The sequence below is a fragment of the Mycteria americana genome, chromosome 10 (assembly GCF_035582795.1).
Source record: "Mycteria americana isolate JAX WOST 10 ecotype Jacksonville Zoo and Gardens chromosome 10, USCA_MyAme_1.0, whole genome shotgun sequence".
NCBI lineage: Eukaryota > Metazoa > Chordata > Aves > Ciconiiformes > Ciconiidae > Mycteria > Mycteria americana.
This window is the reverse complement of record NC_134374.1, coordinates 16,551,310-16,575,100: the sequence shown is the minus strand read 5'-3', so window position 1 is coordinate 16,575,100 and position 23,791 is coordinate 16,551,310. Positions and strand designations below refer to the sequence as shown.

Genomic DNA, 23,791 nt, shown 5'->3' with positions numbered 1-23,791 from the left:
GGAAATGTTTGTGATTACAGTCTTGTGGTAAAGTTATGTATAAAGGACTTACCTTGTAAATTGCTTTATATTAGTAATTTTGTATATTTGTCTTATGTCTTGCTTATACTGTGAGATGCCTGTCAGAGGGTCTACAGCAAATTTAAGGTGGATTTCTTGCAGAGAAATACATAACAGACATCAAAGCTTTGTAGAAAAGTATGCTTAGAGCAAAGTTTTTCTATATATAAAAAAGCAAACTCTTTACCAATACTTCTCATTTGTAAAATACTTTGAGATTATATTATGCAATTTATAATATAATCTTTATATTATACAATAAAATACTTTGTCATTTTATTAATGACAAAATAACATTTGAGCAACCCTAGTACACATATTTTCAATAAGAAATCCTTAGTGACAAAGCCTAAGTCTGCTGAATAGAGCTTTCCAGCTTTCTCCTGCCCACCTGGGATGTCATCTCCTGGGGGCTGCCAGAGGCATGGCTATGGGTTCTGGTGCTGAGAGCTCCCAGGTAAAGCCTGGGAAAACTTGCCTGGTTTTCAAGGTGGAACCATTAGAAAAACACTGGAGCACTATTAGCACTTGATTCGTTTACCAAGTCCTTGGCAAAAAAGTGGGTATATTGAACTGTGAAATGAGGTGGAACCTGGGCTGTAAAAAAACCACCTTTCTGCTGTGTAAGTAGGCAAAGAGGTTCAGAAAGTTTCTATGTGATTAGAAGTGTGGGATCGGTTTGAAACTTGGACAAGAGCCCATGTTAAATGTGCATTAGAGACATTATCTTGCCTTGGGAGTAAAAAGAGCTGCAAGAGCATTATATCTAGAGGGGCATGTGTTTTATAGCTACAGACTATTTACATGGCAAATTTCACTTTCTTTCTAATGGAAATAAACAAGTTAAAAGGTGAAGAACTTGCTATTACAACCTGCTTTTTGTAAAACATTGTGAGTGAGCACATTCCAAGACTTGAGATATTATGTTTGGGAACATTTGTGAAATATCCAGTGTGTCGCTATGTCCATGTCTCTTCTCAGCGGAGATGTGTTCCTCCCAAAGTTTTGTAAAGATAAGTTGAGATTGGTGCTGGCTCATGCAAGGACAGAAGTAGAAAAATATACACAAAAAATGCTTTCTGCTGCAAATGAGATACCGAATTTCATGTCAGCTTGACTGTAGTGATGAGTTGGTTCTCTGTGCCTGAATTTGCTTCAGCTGCTGTTAATGATGTGAAGAGAACAGAAGTGAACCTGAAACTGCCCATAGCAAAATCTGTTAGAGCGTTATTTAACCAGAATCTCTTTTGCTCTGAGATGGATGATGCACTGGCTTTGATAAGCCAATTTTTTAAATTTCTAGATAAAAGACAGCTTTAAAAGCAAGCAGTATTGGAGATATGCAACTCTCAAATGGTGTGGTATGGTCTCAAAGATTGTTTAACCTTTCCTTTAGGGTTAAAGCTGGCATCTTTCAAGCCAAGGGCATTTACCAAGCTGAAGTTACAGAGCTGCTATGAGGAGGTGGTTGCAGTCTTGGCTGGAAGGCTACCTATGGTTTCATAATTAGTTTTGCATCAAGTTCTGCCCTGAATTGCATTGCTGAAATTCCTGTAACTTCATTAGGGTTGACTGGGTTTAACTAAGGCATTATTTGCCCTAAGATTACCTACAGTCAAAAATTTGCTGAATGTTGGAGGTTCAGTAATTAAAGGTGTGTTTACAGGAAACAATACAGGCAGAACGGCAGAAGAACAACAGTTCCCAAATCAGAGCTGCAGCCACATGAAAGAGAGAAGAATACTGCGAAGAAACTTCAGGGTTACCACCCTGTAGTGTTACAGGAGCAAGTGAAGCAATTCTGAGCTTTCCAGTAGCAAACGCTATGGTCAGGAGAGCAACTTGGGGTTGGCCTTTCACTTGGTAATGATGCTGGTCCTGAATTAATCCCCTGGAGAGCACTAGGAGATGTTTTTGTACATCTATCACTTGCATTTGCTAAGTCACCAAGGACTGTTGCTGCCTCTTGCTGTCCTCCCTGCTCTTCCAGCAGCTCTCCTGATGCAGTGTGCTCCTGGAGACAGCCCTCGCCAGCAGAGCTCCTGCCCCTGTGTGCCCCAGCCCCTCCATCCATCCATCCACCCATCCACCCATCCACCCACCAATCCATCCATCCACCCATCCATCCACCCATCCATCCATCCATCCATCCATCCATCCATCCACCCACCCACTCATCCATCCATCCATCCATCCATCCATCCATCCACCCACCCACTCATCCATCCATCCATCCATCCATCCATCCACCCATCCATCCACTGACCCACTCATCCATCCACCCATCTATCCATCCATCCATCCACCCATCCATCCATCCACCCATCCATCCACCGACCCACTCATCCATCCACCCACCCATCCACCCACCCATCCACCCATCCACCCACCCATCCACTGACCCACCCATCCACTGACCCACCCATCCACCCATCCACCCACCGACCCACTCATCCATCCAACCATCCACCCATCCATCCACCGACCCACTCATCCATCCACCCATCCATGCATCCATCCACCCACCCACCCATCCACCCATCCATCCACTGACCCATCCATCCACTGACCCACCCATCCACCCATCCATCCACCCATCCTCTGACTCACTCATCCATCCACCCATCCATCCATCCACCCATCCATCCACCCATCCATCCACCCATCCATCCATCCACCCATCCATCCACCCACCCATCCACCCATCCACCCATCCATCCACCGACCCACTCATCCATCCACCCATCCATCCATCCATCCACCCACCCATCCATCCATCCATCCACCCATCCATCCACCGACCCACTCATCCATCCACCCACCCATCCACCCACCCATCCACCCATCCACCCATCCATCCACCGACCCACTCATCCATCCACCCATCCACCCATCCATCCACCGACCCACTCATCCATCCACCGACCCATCCATCCATCCACCCACCCATCCACCCATCCACCCACCCATCCACCGACCCACTCATCCACCCACCCACCCACCCACCCACCCATCCATCCATCCATCCATCCATCCATCCATCTCGCCCCCCCTCACAGCCCCGCGGGCACAGAGACCACGCCTCTTTCCTCTAACCCCACCCCTTTCACCCTCGTCGCCCCGCCCAAGACACGCCCACTTATCTAGCCCCACCTGCCGCGCGTTGCCCCCCGCCCCCGCCGCAGCCCCTGGGCGCATGCGCATAGGCCCGGCCGCCCGCCATGTTGGCGCGGGCGGTGACGCGCGGTGCGGGGAGGCGGGGCCAGGCGGCGGGCGGGCGGGCGCGGGGAGTGGGGCCGCGCTCCCGACTTTGGGAACGCGCCGGAGCGGGGCCCGCGGCCGGGGCCGGGCAGCCGCAGCCCGCAGGTGAGAGGGGTGCGCGGGGACTCTCTCCGGTTCTGCCGCTTCCCCGTGGGGCCGGGGGCCCTGAGTCCTGCGGGGCCTGTGCGGCCGGGGGTCGCGGGCCGGCCGGGGCGGGGGAGCGGGGCCGGCCTCTGTGAGCAGCGCGGGGCCGGGGCGGCAGGGAGGGGGCCCCCTTTCTGCGGGGGGAAGGGAGCGCTGCTCGCAGCGGGGTGCCCTGTTCGCAGCGGGGGGGCTCCCTCCGTGCAGGAGGGGGCGGGGGTGCCCCGGTTGCGCCTGGGGGGGTAGCCTGTCTGCGAGGGGAGGGCCAGCGTGTGGTAATGGGGGAGACCCGGTTTGTGGGGGAGGAAAAGAGGGGGTGCCCTCTTGCAGCCGGGAGTGCCCTGCGAGGGGGAAGAAGGAGGGGTGCACTGTGCGCAAGGCGGGGAGCAAGAGCGTGCCGTGCCGTGCCGCCGCGGGGCGTGAGGCGGTCGGGGAGGAGGAGGTTAGCGAGGGCAGGCACAGGGGTCTTGCAGGACGGGGGTCCCGGGTGGGAGCGGCGGGGAACAAGGCGGGACTGACCCGGCTGGGGGTCACGGCTGGCGGTGTGCTCGGGACCGGGCTGGTGCGCTTTGTGCCTCTCTGAAAAGTGTCTTCAACTCTCCTTTTCCAGGCATTGTTTTGCAGTCATTGTAATCGTTCTCTTCCTTCCCCCGACCCTTTCTGCTCATCAGTGTTTATTGTTCCCTGGTCTCTAAATAGGCTGGTTGAGGTCTGGGGGCAGGAAGGAGTTTTGGGGATTAGTTCTGAGATGCAGCCATTAGAAATGGGGATGTAACTGTAGGTTGTAATTAACTTGCCGGTTTCCTCTTCTCCCTGTTCACATAAAATTTAGGCCAAGCTCTGTTTTTACTAGGTACTGTTCAGGACTTTTCGCCTCCGCATGAAAAGTCCGATATTAACTTGAGAGCCCTGGGAGTCTTGGCTCGGGTCCCTTGTATAATTCAGGAGATGCAAGGTGTGCATCTTTTTCAGTTTTGTATGGTAAAGGGCTCTTTAGCTTGGATGTTTTGAGCGTTAATGAAACTGATGCTGACTTGGACCTGCTGTGAAGTCTGCATCAGAAATATCTCCCTTACCCATTTAAATATGGCTCATACATTTGAATAGAATGCCACAGAGGAGTCTTCCTTATTCTTTCCCCAGTGAGCTACACATAGAGATAATGCTAATGAAGAACCTTCAGGGCAGTCTCTCCACTTCTCTGATTTCATGGTAAAGCCTGTTCTGCAATCCCATTTAATACTAGAATACGCTGCAGAGTGGTGATAGTAAAAAAAAAAAAAAAAAGTTTGGGAAGTAACTAGGATTAAACGCTATCCTGAATGCACTTCTTGTGATCTCTTTGATTCTGTGATTTTCAAAATTGTGCTTCTAAACATTTTCCTTCACTTCTGAAGTTCAAAAAATTGTAGTGAGCTGCCAACACAAATTAGCATGCTGCTCTGCTTCAAAGAAGCAAGACTGTTTCTAGTGAGCCTTGGCTTGACACCAGGTGTCAAAAATGAATTCGAGTGACTTTGCCCCAGCAAGCATTTTTATTTTTTTTTTAATTTTAAAGAGTTTCTTTTGCTCTTCTGTAAAAGATTCACTAAACTGAAAGTCATCTGAGGCCACAGTTCAACTGTACCTAACGTGTAGCAGTAATGGTGGCTTGGGGAATTCTGTGACTTGCGGTGTCACTGACACAGCTTTTGGTGATGCCAGGCATGAAGCAGATCAGTGAACTTGCCCAGCTAGAAAAAAAGGATCATGCACAGACTCCCTGATCCAGTTTGCATGTGGTCCTGTAAATGATAGGACAGCATGGCCGTGGGGAGATGATGAGCTCTGGGATCATCTCAAACAGTCTGTGAGCCTGTGGCTCGCTCAAAGCAGGGCTGAGCGGGGTGCAGCAGAGAGGGAGAATGTTCAGGTGATATCGCTATAGAGGTACTGTGTGAGAGCTTGATGATGAATCCTTCATTAAGCTCTAAGGGGGCTCAGAGGGGAAGTGAAATGTAGCTGCTGCAGAAGGGGCTCTTGTGCTGGCACGTGAACTGGCTAGAAGCACTGTGGGATTGACCATACAAAGTAAAGCCTTGCTTTTTCCCCCTGAATTCTAGTAACCTTAAATGTGTGTTTTTCTTTTGTTTTGCAACAAACTGAGAAAAATGTTGGAGTTCTTTAAAAAATAAAAATCAACAAACTATCTCATGTTGAGTGTATCTCAGTGTAATATGATACTTGCATGTTTCTTTGACAGTGGCGATCAAGCCCAGGATGTCTGGATCTAAAGGCATAACCTCTGCTGTCTGAATTAAAAAGTTCCAATGATGTTACCTCAAGGGCTATATGTTCTTAGTGTGGTCCAGCTATTAGAAAGGGATAATTAGTTCACACTACTACAAAGAAACATGTTGGTAGAGACTCCAAATGAATTTGCAATGTGTTCTGCTAGGAGTGTTTCTGCTAGCACGGCTGTATCACTGCCACAAACACCACAAGCAAAGCTGTCAAAAATGCTCTGCTTTTTCATGGTTGTTATATCGCTGAAGTAGCTGTGATGCTTAGTACATGGCTTTTTTCTTTACTCTTTCAGTTGGTATATCTGTGCTGGCAAAACTTTCTGAGAAACTGCACTATGGCAAAAATTGAACAATTACGAAGCATTTGTTTTAAGAGCTAGCGGTGTCAGAGAGAGTATTCGGTGTTTGGCTGTTTCACTGTATCAATAGTACAAAACTTTTCTAATGACTCTTAATAGCTTATGAAAGTTGACTGCAGTGGCCTCAGGCTAGGTTAGGTTCACAGGGATAGATGCCTTTATCACAGATCTGGCATAGTGTATATGGGTGTCAGTGTGCGTGGGAGGTAGAAGCTTAAATAGATGGGGCAACATATGCTCTGCTTTCCTTTCAAGGTTCTCTACTTCCAGCTTTTTTTAATTCTCACAGCTGTATTGCATTGTCAGAATACTGGATGGAAACATTTTTATGGTTTTCTTTTTAACTATTTGTGATGCAACAGGTTTCTTAAAACTGGGAGATTAGAGCTTTATGGATAAATTAAACGCACTAGTGTGGAAGAAGAAACTTTTCTTAGCATATTTGCTATCCCTAAGCAAAGTGTCTTTGAAAAACTAGGAAGTAATTAAGCAATGTTAGATAGTAGTCTCTGGAAGAAAGGCATGCTTTCAGTGGGCATTGAGGATAATTGATGAATGTGCTTGTTTCATCTGAATTATTTTCATAAAACTTCATCTCCAAGGGTTTTACACAGCAGTAAGTGTTTCGGGGTGAAAGCGCGCCTATGCCATATAGTGCAGATAGCCTGTATCCTGTGTCAGAAGGATCTGACAAGGGAACTAAGCCCTAAGTGCATTGAGATGGGAGATACAGGGAATTGCGATGTGTGACTTGGTATTGGTGACAGGAGTGTTTCAGAAGTGGATTTCTCAAAGATATCTTCTGGATTATGAGGCAGGAAGGGATCTGTTTGAACCCAAGAGGAGCTTGCAAGCTGGGACAAAATTTAAGTCTGACTCCTTTAATTGGCCTGTGGGTTTCAGAAGACTAACAGTAAGAAAATTCAAAAGATTTCCTATGTTCAGTGGCCTATAATGAATTTGATGTCTTCTATGCCTATTTTGAGAAGCTGTTTTTAAGTGAATCAGGCGTACTAATTTTTTGAAGAATGCACCAGCTACTGATTCGTGTTGTCAGTGTTTTTGCTTTAAACTTGCTGTGGGAAATATGTCATTTTGTTTCATTTTGAGGAAACAGTGCTTTGTTGTAAATACTAATGACACTGGTCATATGATTTCTTGGGGCTTTTGTTTTAACTTCTTCTTTGTGATTGATGCAGCTGCTTGCTGGTGTGTTCTGTGGTTGTGAAATGTGTGAGATTTGTTTGGCAGTGCCAACACACTCTGCATTTTTAAAGCTATTCTGCTTGGTTTCTTTAATATGAAATATTTAAAATTTGAGAGAGCTTATGTGCAGGTGAAAGTAGAAATGAAAATAGATTGTGAACAGAAGTTTTGCTTTCAAAGAAGTTCTCGGAGCTTTTGCCCTGACTTGTAGTTGCTTAAATTTTGGGGAAAACTTAAAACCTTTTTCCATTTCCATATTAAAGAGCATCAATCTGCCAGGTGCCCCATGCCTACTTGAACTGTCAGGTTATGTGTTCTGCTGTTCCTTTCCAAGGGACCCTAGTGTGGAGGGGTGCCCAGACAGTGGTGCACATGGAAGGCTATCGACAGGGCAAAACTGCTGATGTTTTTTTGTGCAGGTGTGGATGGGACCAGAAGCGGAATGGGTTGTCAGTAGTCAAAGCAGCAGGACTATTTACCTATGATGTCAGACACCTTCCTTTGGCTCCTTCTGCCTACTGGCATACCTACTTGTTTGTCCTGCCTCTCGGAAGTCTCTTTATTTGCCTGAAGGTGGGAGGTATAAGCTGCTTTAGGACGGAGGTCCTGTCTAAGTTGTTCCACCTTGCTAGAAGAAAAACAGTCAGCAGAAAGCATGTGGGAATGTGTTGCACAGGTCTCATGGTTAAAGCAGGGATGGGATGATTTGAGTGCCTGTCCTAGCTCTGAGGACTTAAAGTAAATGTTTTAACAGATATTGCAGTGCTCAGCATCTCAATGTGTTTGTCCTGTTATGAATGTAAATGTCTGTCTTTGCAGGGAAGCGAGGGAAGAACTTAGTTCCCTTATTCTTGGTGAGAAAAATAAACTGAGGGCCAATTTTATCAGTCTGTATCATTCAGAAATTGCAGACTGGGATTTAGCAACATGACAAATGAAAAAGGTGGTACATTGTAAACGAGCTTGATTACACCTCCATCTGGTCAAGTGCAAACTGTTTTATGAGGAAGGTGAGGTTCCATGTAATGAAAAACATAAAGCAGAATTTTTGAGGTGTACGAGTGATAATGATTAAATGTTAGAGAGAATCCTGTAGGTCAAAGAAAGCAAAGATAAACATGTGAATTTCAACCCAGTTCCTTTTTCCTGATTGTTTTTTGGGATCTCCATGTGAGTGGTCTGTTCTAGTTTAAAGTTGAATGTGTTCCACATGCATTTCATTTAGCATCGTGGGAACTGTGATTCTTTTGAATAACTGACCTTATCTGATAATGCTAATGTGAAATATCCAGCAGTATGTTAAGATGATGATCTGAAATATCCAGCAGGCTTTTACTGTACTGGCACAAACCCCAGCTCTCTAAAGTTGAAGCTCTGTTTCTGTTATGCATTGTTGTAGTATATTTTCTACATATTTAAATAATTCTCTAAGAAATAAATGTGAAACATTTCTTTTAAATTTTAAACTTCCTCATAAACCTGTTATGGATTGAAAATTAACCAGAAGATTCACACTTGGAGGGAAAAATCTGATGCTAAAGGCTTTGGAGGCAGTTTGGCGCTGCAGGTACCTCATCTGATGCATCTCTGGGTGGTCGTGCCTTGTGCCCCGATCTCCTGCTGGAGCTCCCTTGGCAGAGCTAATGCTTGTGTGATGGCAGAGTGATTTCTTTCATGCTGCTTATCTCATGGGAAACTAACCCACTCAGTAACATTTTTATCAGTTTGCTAACTCACCCTGTGGCTACACCTTGCTGTTGCTGTCACAGGTAGAAGCAGGAATGATGTGGCTGGAGGTGAGTGGAGGGAAAGCAGGACTGCTTCTCCCAGCAGATGCTGGGGATGGAGCATCAAACTCAAGGCAGCAGGACCAGGGCAGTGCTCCCACTTCAAACTAGTCGTATTTCCAGATGCCTTTAAAGAGATCTTCCTGGGACTGCTGTTCTCCAGCTAGCTTTCCACCTGAGTAGGAGCTGAATGATCCACATGAATTCATGCTTTCAGTAGAATCTTTACATGAAAGCATGAATTCTGCACTACAGTAAGGTAGGGGGGAAAGCTTTTGTCTCAGCTCTGGAGGAGTGAAAACACTGGCCTGCATCCTGCTCACAGATGTTGTCTGGCTCTTGAAAGAAGCTGAGAGGGATAAATGGGTTGCTCTTCTGCCTTGTCAACTTTTGGCTTCTCAGTGCCTGACTCTCAAGAAGCTTTGGTGTTATGAAACAGGCATGGTTCTGAGCAAGTTTATGGCTGCCCACAGATTTTGAATAGAACAGAGGAAGTGAGTAGCACATCCGTTATTTAAAGAAAGCCGTGAGTGGCACTAGAATCCTACAGACATTGGCATGTATTCTGTATATATATATATTTTTAGAAGCTGATTATCCACCACAGTGCCAGAGTTGTAGAAGACTTGTATTAATAGTTTATCCCCCCGCCTCCCCTCCCTGATCATCTTTCTGCTCACTGCTAGTGAGTAACTTTTTAAGTAGTAGCACTAGAAGTTACAAAATACATATGTGGTCGTATTGCTGTCACTTATTAACAACTATATTTTATTGCCTGCTTGTGTTGGAAGCTTTTAACAGGAACAGAATGTAACCAGTTTTGTTCTCTTTAATGTTGAATTTGTAATTTAGCAGTGCTGTTGTTATATCTAGAAATTAGGCTGGACTCTTGTGTTTGCTGTTCTAAGCTTGTTTTTATACAGTGGCATTAAAGTATTTCCATCAGGGTATATGCCCTATGAGATATATTTTATATAAAATAAAGACTTTGCAAACTTGCAACATTTTCAGTTTGAACGTGTATTAAACACTTGAGCTACAAAAGAATCAAAGGATAAATCTAGATAATTCAGCAATATTGAATCTGAACTTACTAGACTGCTCGAGTTGCCTTACGTTGCTTTCTCAGCGGCTATGCAAATCAGACCAGTCTCTTGTGGCTGCTTAGATTTGTCACGGAGGAGTAACAGCAAATGCGTAAGCATTCACTGTCTCTGTTCATCGTTAGACTTGGGCAATATAAAACACTGATATCTTTAACGGTAAAAGGGTTAGTGTGGGGAGTTTCGTAACCCGGGTGAGACTTGGTACCATATTTTCCCCGAGTCTGAAAATTTTGTCCTTAATGTCCAAACAGGGAGTTTTGTATTTTAAGGAGAGCAGTAATGAGATGATCGTGTTATCGGCTATCTTGGAGTTGATGGGAGTGTTATTAAGTCAACCACTTACTTATCTTAGTGATGTTGGTGGTATCACTTGCTATGAGAGAGCCCGGCCCATGTCTTTGCAAGCAGGCTAATCTTTTTCAGGAATGGTTTAGTAGCTTATCTTAATGCAAGGTTGAATATGTGGAGGAGTTTGCTGTGAGGCTCTAAATGGACCATGGGACAAGTCCCCTAGCATCTCCTTTTAGCAAGAAGATAGAGACCCCTGAGGTTTTGTTTTCCTACCACAATTCCTTTATTTTAATTTTTTTTCTTAATGCTCTTGCTGATCTGTATACCTGATGGCATTTAAGAGTCACAGTGATGGACCAAGACCTTGGTATGATAGTGCTTCACATGCACAGAACAAAAAGGCAGTTTCTGTTCCCAAATCTTGTTATGCTACTGTAGTCTTTCTTCCACCTGTTATTTTTGCGGGGTTTGTGGCTGGGGTGGGTACAACGGAATAAAAAAAATGGTTAACATTGTTGGCAACGTCTTAGTAATCATGTAGTCTAACTTTAGCCTGTGGTGGTAGCATTTTTCTCTTTCAAAACTTGTAGCCTTAAGGCAACTTGACGGATTTTACCAGCGTCTCTTGCCTTCCTTCAAGGGCAGAGGCTTGCATGCCATGTTACTGTTGGTGCTTATGTGGCTGTCCCTGCTTGTGGAGCTCCGAGTCATGTCTTCTCGGAGAGCTAGGTGAAATTACTTCTGTAGAAAGAGCTAAGCAGATGTAAGCAAGACTTGCCCTTCTCTTAAAATTCATTCTTTCGGTGATGACGAGTGTGCCAACAGCCCTAGTTTCTTTTGGGATGCTGGCAGGAGTTTCTTGTCTGGTTTTGCTGTTGGCCATCGTTCCTGGTTTGTAGAAGAGGAAAATATTTCAGTAAGGGGGCTGTAAACCTTACCTCTGGCAGCTTAGACAATTATGTGAGCTCTTCTGCAGAATGCCAACCAAAATAAGCTGGAGTGGTTTAAACAGCCTAAATAATCACTCTTTGTATTGGTTGATCCTGAGTAAATAGGTTAGAAAGTATTTAAGAGCAGCTCAGCTGGTAGCCTTCTGGCAGAGAGCAGGGACAAGCAACTGAGGGTGCTGAGCTCTTCCATGGCACAGCTGTATCTAGAGGAGGAGATCCAAACCCAGGGCAGAGGTTCACAAGCTAAAAGGCTGCTCAACAGGCAGAAATGTGGCTTCTCCACTGCAAATAACCCTGTGATTACAGGTGAAGTAAGAGAATCCCAGCTCATCATCCTTGTAGGGAATGAGTATATTTTCTGGTTAGGCTGTAGTGATCTGCTGGTGTGGAGTGAAAGAAGTAGTAGTTAAATTTAGACATGGTTTATGGGGATGCAGGGATGGCAGTAGTGCTAGCACTCTTCCGACAGTGCTGCCAGGCTGGCGGGTGCTGTGGCACCTGGTGTGGGGTTGCTGTGCAAGTGTCCTGTCTTCCCCGTGTGCATACAGAAAAGTCCACATCATGGTTATAACCAGCTCCCGTTACTAGTTCAGATTGTTTATTCATTAGTAAAATTAATGGTAGGAGGGAGTTGGGCCGGAAAACGCGAATGTGCAAGAGAACAGGTTGCATGGCAACACTTCAGTCCTGAACATGGAATCAAGAATAATTAATGGTGGAAAAAGAAATGGGAGGAGGAAAAAATGAGTGGGTTCGAGGAAAAAATGCTATCTTTGTATTGACTTTATTGTTTCAGTGCCATCCCAGATGTGTCTAACAAGTCTGACATTGTTTGAGATTTTCATTGAGAGCCTTTCATAAGGCCCTCCACTGTAATGCTTGTGTGTGTCACTGGAGGAGCCTGACACGGCTTTGCAGAGACGCAGGTTATGGAAAATGCTCTGATAGGGGATGGTGAGAAGCCTAGATCTTACTCCTGGTTTTGGAGGGCTTCTTGCCACCAGAAACTACTTTCTAACTTCTTGTCTTTCTGCCTTTCTTCACCAAAATGACCTGTGTAAGAGGCTTTCTGATGAATTGTGTGTGTCATTCCTGACATATTAATATTTTAATTCTGGAACATGGGTCTTTCTGATGGCTGCCATGCATAGATGTGCATATATAAAAAGGAAAATAATTTGACGCATTTCAAGGAGAAATACCAAAAGGAAGAAAGCTTCATGAAATAAGACCGCAATAGCCTCTCTAATCTTCAGGTAACTTCTTTGTTTTGGTTAAGAAGTTTGAATGTCCCATAGTGCTTCTTATCTGTTACTATTGGTTAACTTGCGGTTTCTTATGTGATTTTGTTGTTAGTATTGTTTTATTGTTTTAACTGGATGGATAACTTCAGGTTGGCAAGGGCTTGTAATTGAAAAAATATTGTTCGTTCATTGAATTATAGAAGTGACCCTCGCTTATTGGTGCTAACTGAATGTGAGAATATGAGTTGCCAAGTTTAATGTTTCAGTTTTTTTCTTTTCTGAGAGGAAACGCAGAGGAACCAAAAGCTGTCAGCATTGTTGCCAGCGTTTCCTCACTCTGCTTTATGTTAGAATGAATAAAAAAAGACTGCCATTGGAAATGACAATACTGCTAATTGCTCTTTGCATTTTGGGGTAACTGGCTGCTTTTTTCCTTTTCAATTGGACGTGCTATCTTTTCAGCATTAAAAAGAAAAGCAGTGTCTCCTCCCAAATCCTGCTCTCGAGTTGTTCGTTCTGGCCAGTAAGATGACTTCCAAATGGCTGTGAAACCTTTCGCTGTAACTTTGTGCTATTTCAACTCTGTTGTGACTAGTGCTCTTTTTGCAAGCCCAGCCAGATAGCTTCCTGCTGTGATAGCAATTGTGGGGTGAATTTATGGAAAGCATGCTTGGCTTAGTATCATGATGCAAGGTGTTACTTCTGTTAGGATTTCTGTACCTCCTGTGGCTTGTATGTATTTAGTGATTTACATAAAATGGTGGCTCTGCTTCTGAGATGCAGAGACTGTCTGACTAGCTTAAAAGCAAAAATTGGCTCTGACTTTTTTTCTTCTGGACTATTGTTGAAATCGATTTTTATTTGAAACTGTGGTCTTGCAGAATTGTGTATGAAATACTCTGTATACATGGAAAAGAGCAGGATGCCACAGACTTGTAGTGAGTTATGTGAACTTTCCCTCCAGGCAAGATGCTATCCAATTTTCCACTCACAGTGGAGATAGAGCTCAAAGAGCTGCAGAAGCCAATAGTTAACTCTGTTGGAGATGCTGTACCCTGCAGTTCTTTAAAATAACATCTACAGTGAATAATAGTGTGCAAACGTATGTGACAATTTTTTTTCTCTTCCTGAACCTTGTTCTAGATGTCAGAATTAACCTGGACTACTTGGGAATGGCGAAACATAGCCCTGGGATCCTGCCATGAACAGTAAGAAAGTTGAGATGCTTTGTGTATGCAAATAATTTTTTTTAACGGCTAAACCCCAGTGAAACTGTTCCTGTTCAATTAACATAACTAGGCAACACATTGTGTGGTTCAGTGTGGATGTGCTCCCAGCTTTTCATGCAGTAAAGCGGCAGTACAGTAAGTCAGAGGGGTGGCTCAGCAGGGGAGCAGTCTTTGGGAAACAATACTGGGCAAGTCTCTGCAGCCATTATGATACTGGAGGTGGGAAGGCTACTATGGGTGGTGTGTTATGAAATGACTGAGGTGGTAGCTGAAGGATGCTTTCCTGTAATGTGTAATTGTATTGTGAGACTCCATTGTTATCTAGTGTATAATTATAGTGAGACTCCACTGTCAGGGGATATCTTGAACACAAATTAGTTTGAAATGTGATTAGACAAGCTAGCAGAAGAAAAAAGTGAATTGCGGAGTGGTAAAGACTGCATTCTGGATGCAGTTTGTGGGAGGAAGTCCCTAAAATGCTGGCTGAGGGAAGCTGTCAGAGTGCAGTGTTGTTTTACTCTCACTGCTCCTGAATCGACTGCTGTTAGACAGGTAGCTTGGCTAAATAGGTCTTCAGTCTGACCTTTCATATCTGACTTCTGTGTGGTGCTTTCCTTATATGAAACTTAGCGTTTAATAGATGTTGATTAAATGGTTCCTGTATCCAGGAGAACGGGCACCTTTAAAGATATTCTTGAGTGATGATGAAAATACTCAGATGTTTTTGTGGTGTTGGTAGCCTGAAACTTTCTAGTTTGAAGGATGCATAAATATTTATGTATGTACATGCTCTCTATTCTTTATATAGCCTTTTCCAGATGTTGCAGTAGGCATCCTTAAATTGATGCATTGAAAATTATTCTGGGTGAATTTTCCCAGTACAAAATAGATGACTTATGAGAGACTGTGTGGGTGAGTAGCATGCTTGTAAAGTGTAAATTTTCAGCAGACACTGTTGACGCTATTTGTCAGCCTTTACTGGGGTAGAAATTAGAAGGCTTTTGTATTGTTAAATGTCATGATTTGGATATAGTCAATTGGAAATGAACAGCTCTTGGAAACTCTTGTATCTAAACTCTTCACAGCAGTTTAAATGCTTAACATGCAAATGTTCAAATGAAAAATATTTCATTTTCTTTTGTAGAACTCTCTGACCATGTCATGTTTAAATCTTCCATGGGAGCAGTGTTTTATCCAGGGCTTTCAAAGTCAGTTGATATACTTGAAATATTAGGCAATGTTAATATCTCGAAAATCTCAGAACTCTCCTTTGATGAAAATACTGTAATTGTTAAATTGTTGTGGATCAAATTCTGTAGCCATAGGTCATTTGTTAGAACAATTGATAAAGACACAGGAAGCTGTTTCGTTCTTTGTACAAAATAGTGTATGCAACACAAGGGGACACTGTTAAGACTGATTGCTTTCAGCTTTTTCAGAAGTTTGTTCAGCTTAGCTGAAAAAGACATATGTATATATTTGTAGATTATTAAATGGCTTTGAAATCTTACCAGAATGTGGCTAAAGCTTCAGTTTACTTTTTCTGATCTGAGCTAACAATTTTAAGCTGTGCTGCTCAGAGGTAAAACATTCATTCATTTTAAACTGTCCTATTTAGCAAGCTTCACTGTTTGAAAGGTAAGCCAGGGAACTTCGCTGTTCACGGGTTTGCTCTGACCAAAACCTTGTGATTTCTTGTGGAGCTGAGAACAAATGTAAGTGATGTCAGAGAGTAATCACACGTGTACAGTGTAGGTAAGAGGAATTTTAGGGGTGGAAATGATTCTTGGTACAAGATGAGACATCTAGAATGATCTTGGGTTTTTTGTTCCCTGCCGATCAGTTATCTAAAGGTTGTGTGGCTTCTCCTCTGGCTCTTTTGAGGTGGTAATTGGGGCCAAAAGAGCTGGACTGTTGTTGTACTGGTGTTCAAGGTCCTCGTGTTTGGGAGGTTCTTAATGTCCATTTCTAGGACAAGTACCATTAGAAATCCAAATCTCATCTTTGCTATTAATCCTGTAGGGTTAGAAAATGTCCACATGTCACTAAGTAATAAGCTAAATTACTAACATGTGAAACGTATCTTATTCAACACTCATGTCATTTGTTTGGCTTACGATAAGCCAGTGAGTGGTGTGTGCTATGTTGTGCTCTGGATAGCCTTATGACCTAGTGTTTCCTGAATTATCAGTTCAGTGGTTGTGCCTTTTTAAGGTATGCTCAAAATAGCGGTTAGAAAACAAAGGAAAACTAATGCTTTTAAGTTGATCTGCAGCCTGGTGTTCCCTTAGCTTTCACCTTCACCTGTTAACAGCACTCCAGAATTAGTAAGCTTGCTGATGGCGATTGGTGTTTGAAATCATGCTGACTAACTTGGTCCAGAAGCATTTTTCCCAGGCCTTCATTGGCATATGTAAAATTTGTTTGTGTTTTTTTTTTTTTCCCCAAGGTTGTTGTTTAGATGAAGCCTGCAGGTAAAGGACGTGGCTGATGAAAGTAACAGCAGGTGGGAAGGCTTACGGTTTGGTGGAAAGTGATTCCAAGGTGGCTTGTCACATGGATACTTGAATGGCAGCTTAAGGAAATACCATGGATTTAGTTTCTCAGTGAAGCAGGTGGCTCTGATACTCTAATGTGTGGTATAGGAGAGGGGTACCAAAAGATTTTACAGCAGAAAATTGGGAAGTGGGCTTTAATGTTCTAAGCTTTTTTGCTTTTGTTGTCAGATAATGTATGCTGGCTATCCAAAAGTCACTTTTGATGACTGGAAGATTTCAGTCTACTGAAGTGTATATTATTTTACTAGGAAGCTTCACAGGATTTCACCTCCTGTTGTTATCACTTGTTTTCAGTCTGGTGTGAACTGGCCTTTCCATTAACCCTTCCGGAACAGTATTTAGTGGATGCCTCTAAGTCTGTGGCATACGCTCCACAGAATGGAGCTCCTGACAAACAGAAGCAATCCATCTGGGCTAAGAGTCGTAACTCTGTACTTTCAGGGCTCTTGAGAGATAATGATTAAAAACCTTCCTCCAGTCCTAAGCACGGAGGCAGAAGCCTACATTGCCTTTAACAGAGGAATGGTATGGAAGATGCTTGCTTTATAGCCTGGACACCTGGAAACAGGAGTATGGGCATCGTCATCAGTAGGAACCTGCTCTGGATTGTGGGTGTAGTGATAACAGTACGAGGACAACAGCATTTTAGGCATCTGCCACTGCCAGACCAACTGGGTGCCATGCACAGCTCTGATGCTTGGAGCTGCAGCTGTGGATGAAGAGATGGTGCAGATGTTTGGGCCAAGGGCAGAAGAGACAGAGCAGTGCTGCTGTCCAAGCAACAAAGCCAGTGTGAACGCAGGAGAGTTACTAGCTTGTCAGGTCTGCATGGCTTTGGCAGGGAGCTGGCTTGTCTCCCTTGTGCCGTCCAGTGTTTTGGGACACTGGTCCCTGCTGCCTCCTTGTCCCCTCCCCATGCTGGCACCTTAAACTCCTTGTCACTGCGGTGTGTCATCTGCAGCCTCCTCCTTGTCCCCCTCTCCTTTGGTCCCAGGCTAGGATTGCTGTGTGCAGAGCTGGTCTTGTTAAAGCTCAACCTAATAGGAGAAAAGCCCATTCCCTGGGTTTAGATTATTCTATGCTGTAATTGCTGAAGCTCCTGATTTTAAGAGCATAATATAGGGGCATACAATATGGCATAGCAATTTCCTGCTGCCTGTAGTGTCATTTTAGACTGCAGGTGTTTTACTTGGATGTGATTTATAAGCAGCGTATTGATGGTTTGATCTTCTTCAGAGAACTATTTTCTCTTGCTATATGAGTGAAGTACTATACTAATGAGAAGCTTGCTTTTATACATAAAATATTACTGAAGACTTCTAAGCTTGTGTGAACATGCTGAAGCTTGGTTTATTTTGTTCCTAAAATAGGTCGAATAAAACTTGTAGAATGTATTTTTAAAGTACATTAACAGAGGACATTATGTATCTGCAGTTAACGAGCATGGTAGCATTGCTTTTGGTCTTAACACAGTTACTAAATTTCTGTTAGGATAAGATCTGTTCTGCTTCCTAGAGTTGTATTTCAGCAGTTTCTTGGCTTCCTTTATGACACTGAGTTTTTCAAAGTGCAGTACCTTGGTCGACTGGAGCAAATTGGTAGCTTCAGTTGTATCTTCTGTAGTCTAAGATATGGGGTTTCTTTTATGCATGAACTTGATCTTTATTGAAAATGTTTAAATACTTATATACTTCTAGTTTGTAGGTGGAAAACAGTAATGGTTCTACTTGTTAATTATTGATTATCAGGTGATACTTGATATATGTTAATGCTGCTCTCGGGTAATGCAACTCTGATGCCTATTATAAAAAATGGGAGGCTATGCTAATGTCCAGAAACGTGTACAAAGTTCACGCTGAAAATGCCTACATCAGGCTAGTTTACATCCTACTTTTAAGATAAAAATGCCTTTTTAGGCACATACTTTTCTGTATTTAGAAAAAGATTCTGTTATTAATACTTCTTATTTAGAGATTAAAGCAGTTCTTCTAAGAGTATAGTTCCATGTCAGATTTAATCAGCTGCTGCTCAAAGGGACAGTGCTGCTTTCTTCTGCTCTTTGCAGGGTTGCTCAGCGGGTGCCGGGGATGCGGGGCTGCTGCCAGGTGAGTGGGATCACCTCGCTCGTCTGATGGGAGGCAGCGCGAGCTGTGCGGGGCACTGCTTGCCCTCCGACAGCCGGTCTCTGTTGAATTGTGCAGCTGGTTGGTTTGTTAGCTTCAGCACAAGGTAGGCAAGTGGTAGTTAGGTCAGGCTAAATGTAACGTGGAACTGTGTCCTTCATTAATGTTCCCAGGCTAGAATTTAGTGTCTTGCTCCCTGTGGTTTTAGTCAACAGTCTGTTTTCTAGGAGTTCTGTTTGTTATGGCTTTAATTTTCATTGGCTACTGTGCTAGAGAAAAGACTGCATTAACGTTATAGGTCAGGCTAAATCACAGTATCTTCCAGCTTTGATTTCTGAGCATCATCTGAAAACAGCTTGCCTTCTCTGGAAATGACATGTTTGCTGAGGTTTGTCCTCTGACCTGAAGAGTGTATTTTTCATGTTCACTGTATGCTTATATGCTTGCCACTGAGGATGTGTGGGCTTGTTCATTTAACGGCTTACTAGACTGTGCCCTGCATGCTTTATTGTACACTTTGACATGCCTTGTGTCACTAATTTGCTGTTGTTTCTGAAGAGCTGACTGTAATTGATACAAGTAACCTATATAAGCCATGTGCATCGTCTATCAACTCTGAAAAATCTAGAGCATTCTGGTGGAAGACAAAATATAGGCATAAAAATAAAACAGTTTCACAGGGTGTCCGCTATGTGAGTTGTGTGCACTGGCCTATGACCAACACATGTAGTGTTTTTATTTATTTTATGGAGTTGGAATTAGAAGTAGTTCAACTTTTCTGTGAAATGCTAATCAATTTTACATGGGTCTTAACCACACCCTTTTTAAATTGTCTTCCTAAATTCATACTGAAGGTCGTTAAATATAATGGGTTATATATTTATGAATCATTATTCAGAATGGAATCATATAATCAGAATGGAGCCCCCATAATCCAGGGGAAATGGTGAGTGACCTGCTGCACCACTTAGACACTCACAAGTCTATGGGGCCTGATGAGATCCACCCGAGAGTACTGAAGGAACTGGCAGATGTGCTCACCAAGCCCCTTTCCATCATTTACCAGCAGTCCTGGCTAACTGGGGAGGTCCCTGCTGACTGGAGATTAGCAAATGTGACGTCCATCTTCAAGAAGGGCCGGAAGGAGGACCCGGGGAACTACAGGCCTGTCAGCCTGACCTCGGTACCGGGGAAGCTGATGGAGCAGATCATCCCGAGTGCCATCACACGGCATGTAGAGGATAACCAAGGGATCAAGCCCAGCCAGCATGGGTTCAGGAAAGGCAGGTCCTGCTTGACCAACCCGATCTCCTTCTACGACAAGGTGACCCACCTAGTGGATGAGGGAAAGGCTGTGGATGTTGTCTGTCTAGACTTCAGTAAAGCCTTTGACACGGTTTCCCACAGCATTGTCCTGGAGAAACTGGCTGCTCATGGCTTGGACGGGTGTACTCTTCGCTGGGTAAAGAACTGGCTGGATGGCCAGGCCCAAAGAGTGATGGTGAATGGAGTTTACTCCAGTTGGTGGCCGGTCACAAGCAGTGTTCCCCAGGGCTCTGTGTTTGGGGCCAGTTCTGTTTAATATCTCTATCAATGATCTGGACAAGGGGATCGAGTGCACCCCCAGTAAGTTTGCAGACGACACCAAGTTGTGTGGGAGTGTTGATCTGCTGGAGGGTAGGAAGGCTCTGCAGAGGGACCTGGACAGGCTGGATCGATGGGCCGAGGTCAATTGTATGAGGTTTAACAAAGCCAAGTGTAAGGTCCTGCAGTTGGGCCACAGCAACCCCATGCAACGCTACAGGCTTGGGGAAGAGTGGCTGGAAAGCTGCCAGGCAGAAAAGGACCTGGGCGTGTTGGTTGACAGCTGGCTGAATATGAGCCAGCAGTGTGGCCAGGTGGCCAAGAAAGCCAATGGCATCCTGGCTTGTATCAGGAATAGTGTGGCCAGCAGGAGGAGGGAAGTGATCGTGCCCCTGTACTCAGCACTGGTGAGGCTGCACCTCGAATACTGTGTTCAGTTTAGGTCCCCCACTACAAGAGAGACATTGAGGTGCTGGAGCGTGTCCAGAGAAGGGCAACGAAGATGGTGAAGGGTCTGGAGCACAAGGCTGATGGGGAGCGGCTGAGGGAACTGGGGTTGTTTAGCCTGGAGAACAGGAGGCTGAGGGGAGACCTTATCACTCTCTACAACTACCTGAAAGGAGGTTGTAGAGAGGTGGGGTTGGTCTCTTCTCCCAGGTAACAAGCGATAGGACAAGAGGAAATGGCCTCAAGTTGCGCCAGGGGAGGTTTAGACTGGATATTAGGAAATTTTTCTTCACTGAAAGGGTTACCAAGCATTGGAACAGGCTGCCCAGGGAAGTGGTTGAGTCGCCATCCCTGGAGGTATTTAAAGGACGTTTGGATGAGGTGCTTAGGGACATGGTGTAGTGGTGGTCTTGGTAGTGTTAGGTTTACGGTTGGACTCGATGATCTTAAAGGTCTTTTCCAACCTATACGATTCTGTGATTCTGTGATTATTCATAAATGTATGTACTTGCTTTTGCATATCTGAAAGAATGATGGCAAAATATAACAGCAGCAATAAGAGCAAACACCACAAACTGAAGAGATCTGAGGAACTTGCACAGCAGTGAGATATTCAGCCCCTAGCTCCTGACAGGGGGAGGCAAGTTAGTGCTGGTGATGAGATTTGTCCTTTCTGTGGACATAGTGAGTACCTGTAAAGTTGTAAGCATAGATGTGAATTTCTCATATTTGTGTGTTGGGCATGTAGAATCCACGGTGAGGGTGGAAAAGTTGATAGCAGCTCTATCGTTAAAGTTGAAAGTTAACTAAAGTTTTTCTGAGTATGAAAAATTTCATTTTTAACATGGAATTTGAACTATCTGAATTTCTGTGGTGATGAGACTTGGTGAATATTCCTCATGCATTTGCTGAATTTTTTATTTTATTGGAAGAAAATCCATCAGTTGCCAGTTTTAGAACTTGTGTGCATCAGCTTGCCCATCCTGCGCTATTCTTTTTTATAATCTTTAGTTTTCTCCTATCTACAGGGAAAAAAAATACCTGTAGCATTTCTCATTGATTTCTCAAAAATCATTTCTCATGATTTTCTAGTGCAAGCCAGCCATGCAGCTCCAGAGAGGTAGTTTCTTTTGTCCCATCAGCAATGGTTTTTAAGAAAAATGCCCCAAATTTAAAAAAAAAGAATTTAGCTTTCAGCTTGCAGTATAATTGACTCAGCTTTCTTTCACAAGCAGAGTAATGTGAGTGGATAATGTGAGCTGTTCTGCTAAAACCTGATCCCAGTGAAACATTCAGGTGAGGGGAGGGAATATACAGATAGAAGAGATTTCATTTTTGAAGTCATTCTAACAGCTTTTTGTTTGAAACTAGGCAACAGGGTTAAAGTTATTAGAAGTAGTACTGACTCTATGTAAAGAGTTTGGCCAGTCTAATGTGTGAAACAGTCTCTGGAATAAGGTGAAACTGATCTTTTCAGGAATTCAGGTCTGGTTTCGTCGGGTACAGCACAAATTTACTGTGCGCTGCTAAGACTTATTTCTCCAAAAACTTTAACAAACTTGCAGCTAAGTTGACTTGGAGTGACTTGTTTAGGGAAATTATGTAAAATGGAAGGATTAAAAAAACCTTATTTTATTTGAAGTTAATAATTGAAAGGTCAGGTTTTCTTCCCAATCTTTAAGCAAGCTGGAGTGAGTAGTATAGTTGGTACGTACAGATAAGCAACCCTGTTAAAGACCACATCAAAGAAACATGGTTTTGACCTCGCTGAGCAGGTGTATGGAAAGAAGATGCTTAACTATATATGCAAACCCATCTGTAGTGTATGTGTGCCCAAGAGGAGGCCAACTTCATTTATTCCTTAGAATTAATTTAATCCCAACCTTAGAGTTTTGCAAAGTTGAGGGCCACCTGTCTTTTGATCCCTTCACACTGTTGTGTAGCATATTTGCCTCATCAGAGAAGCCTGTGCACTGCCCACAGGATGGTAAAACAAGGAGTGAGACTGCAGTATCCATCCTAATTACAGTAACCACGCTGCACATCATGTAGGACTTTTGCAAATAACTATTTCTGAGTGTGATGGTAGGAAGGCAGTTCAGATGTACACATGCACGTTCAGGTACTTTTTGAACGTGTTAGTTTTATGGTGGAGGATAGATAAAGCATATCCTATTTACTCAGCAGACTTCTTTAATAGAGGAAAACCTGGAGTTTATTTGAAACAAGAGCATGTCCTGAGGTGCAACAACACCAGGAATTAAGAACCATCTTATTCTACCAGCTGCTCTAGCATCAGTGGGAGGGAGTGGGCAAGTTAGATGCTGTTAAACAATTCCGTTTGACGCCGTCTCTGTTATGGCACGTTTAAAGTATTGCAAAGCACACACTGAATGTATAATTCATGCTTATGAGTATTGAGTGTGATTTCTTTCCACTAAATGTGTAAGTCTGCTTTAACAAAATAAAATTTTAGGCTCCTAAATTAGCATTGCTTGTGACCTACTCTCTGAAGTCAGAATTTTATTTGTAATGGTACGGAACAATTGGAGGGGAGAGGATGATTTGCAGAAGTTTCTGTTTTCTGTTATATATAAACTGACCTGTTATTTCAAATCTGTTACATAGATTTACTGTTTTGTGACCATATCTAAAAATACTGATTTAATTTTGTATTGTTAAAAGTATTAATTAAGAAATAGGGATTTCTGCTTTGGGCTGTGAATAGCTTTAAAGAAATACCTAATTCATACAGCTACTAATTTTTTTATCATTCACTTATGTTTATCAATTTAAAATATATAAAAGACCAAAAATCAAAAACGTGGCATTTTTTAGGGGTATTGCATAGTTTATATTTTGCAATGCTTGCTGCTAAATGATGCCAACAAATTGACATGTTACAACTTTTTCACTGTCCCTTCAAGTGGAAGCATGAGTTCACAAATATAGTCTGTAGTCTTTCATTTTGGTTAATGGTTGTAAGATATACTCTTGAGACATAAAAAAAATGAACAAGGAGTTTTTTATCAACTATATTAGGTCTTAAAAATGGAACTCATTAAAATTTTGGCCTCTTACAAATTAATGTGATTACGTCTTGCACAAATAATTCGAGCTGTTTCTCTCCCTCTTAAAATATAAGGTGGCTTTAATCAGT

The 23,791-nt window shown here is 43.3% G+C and overlaps 1 protein-coding gene across 9 annotated transcripts in view; it reads left to right on the top strand.

Moving 5' to 3' along the window:
- The first annotated feature begins 3,323 nt into the window (after window positions 1-3,323).
- The window catches only part of KLHL13 (kelch like family member 13), a 95,108-nt gene continuing 74,640 nt past the window's right edge, over window positions 3,324-23,791 (top strand). For 3 of the 9 annotated variants that reach the window (XM_075512909.1, XM_075512907.1, XM_075512903.1), the window contains exon 1: window positions 3,339-3,426. Coding sequence is in view for 4 of the 9 variants with exons in the window: in XM_075512900.1 (XP_075369015.1) it covers window positions 13,834-13,898; window positions 18,543-18,582 (105 nt within the window). In the remaining 5 variants the exon portion in view is untranslated. Of the gene's footprint in view, window positions 3,427-13,833; window positions 13,922-18,542; window positions 18,583-23,791 lie in introns of all 9 variants that reach the window. The other 6 variants (XM_075512906.1, XM_075512902.1, XM_075512900.1 and 3 more) reach the window with 5 other exon arrangements.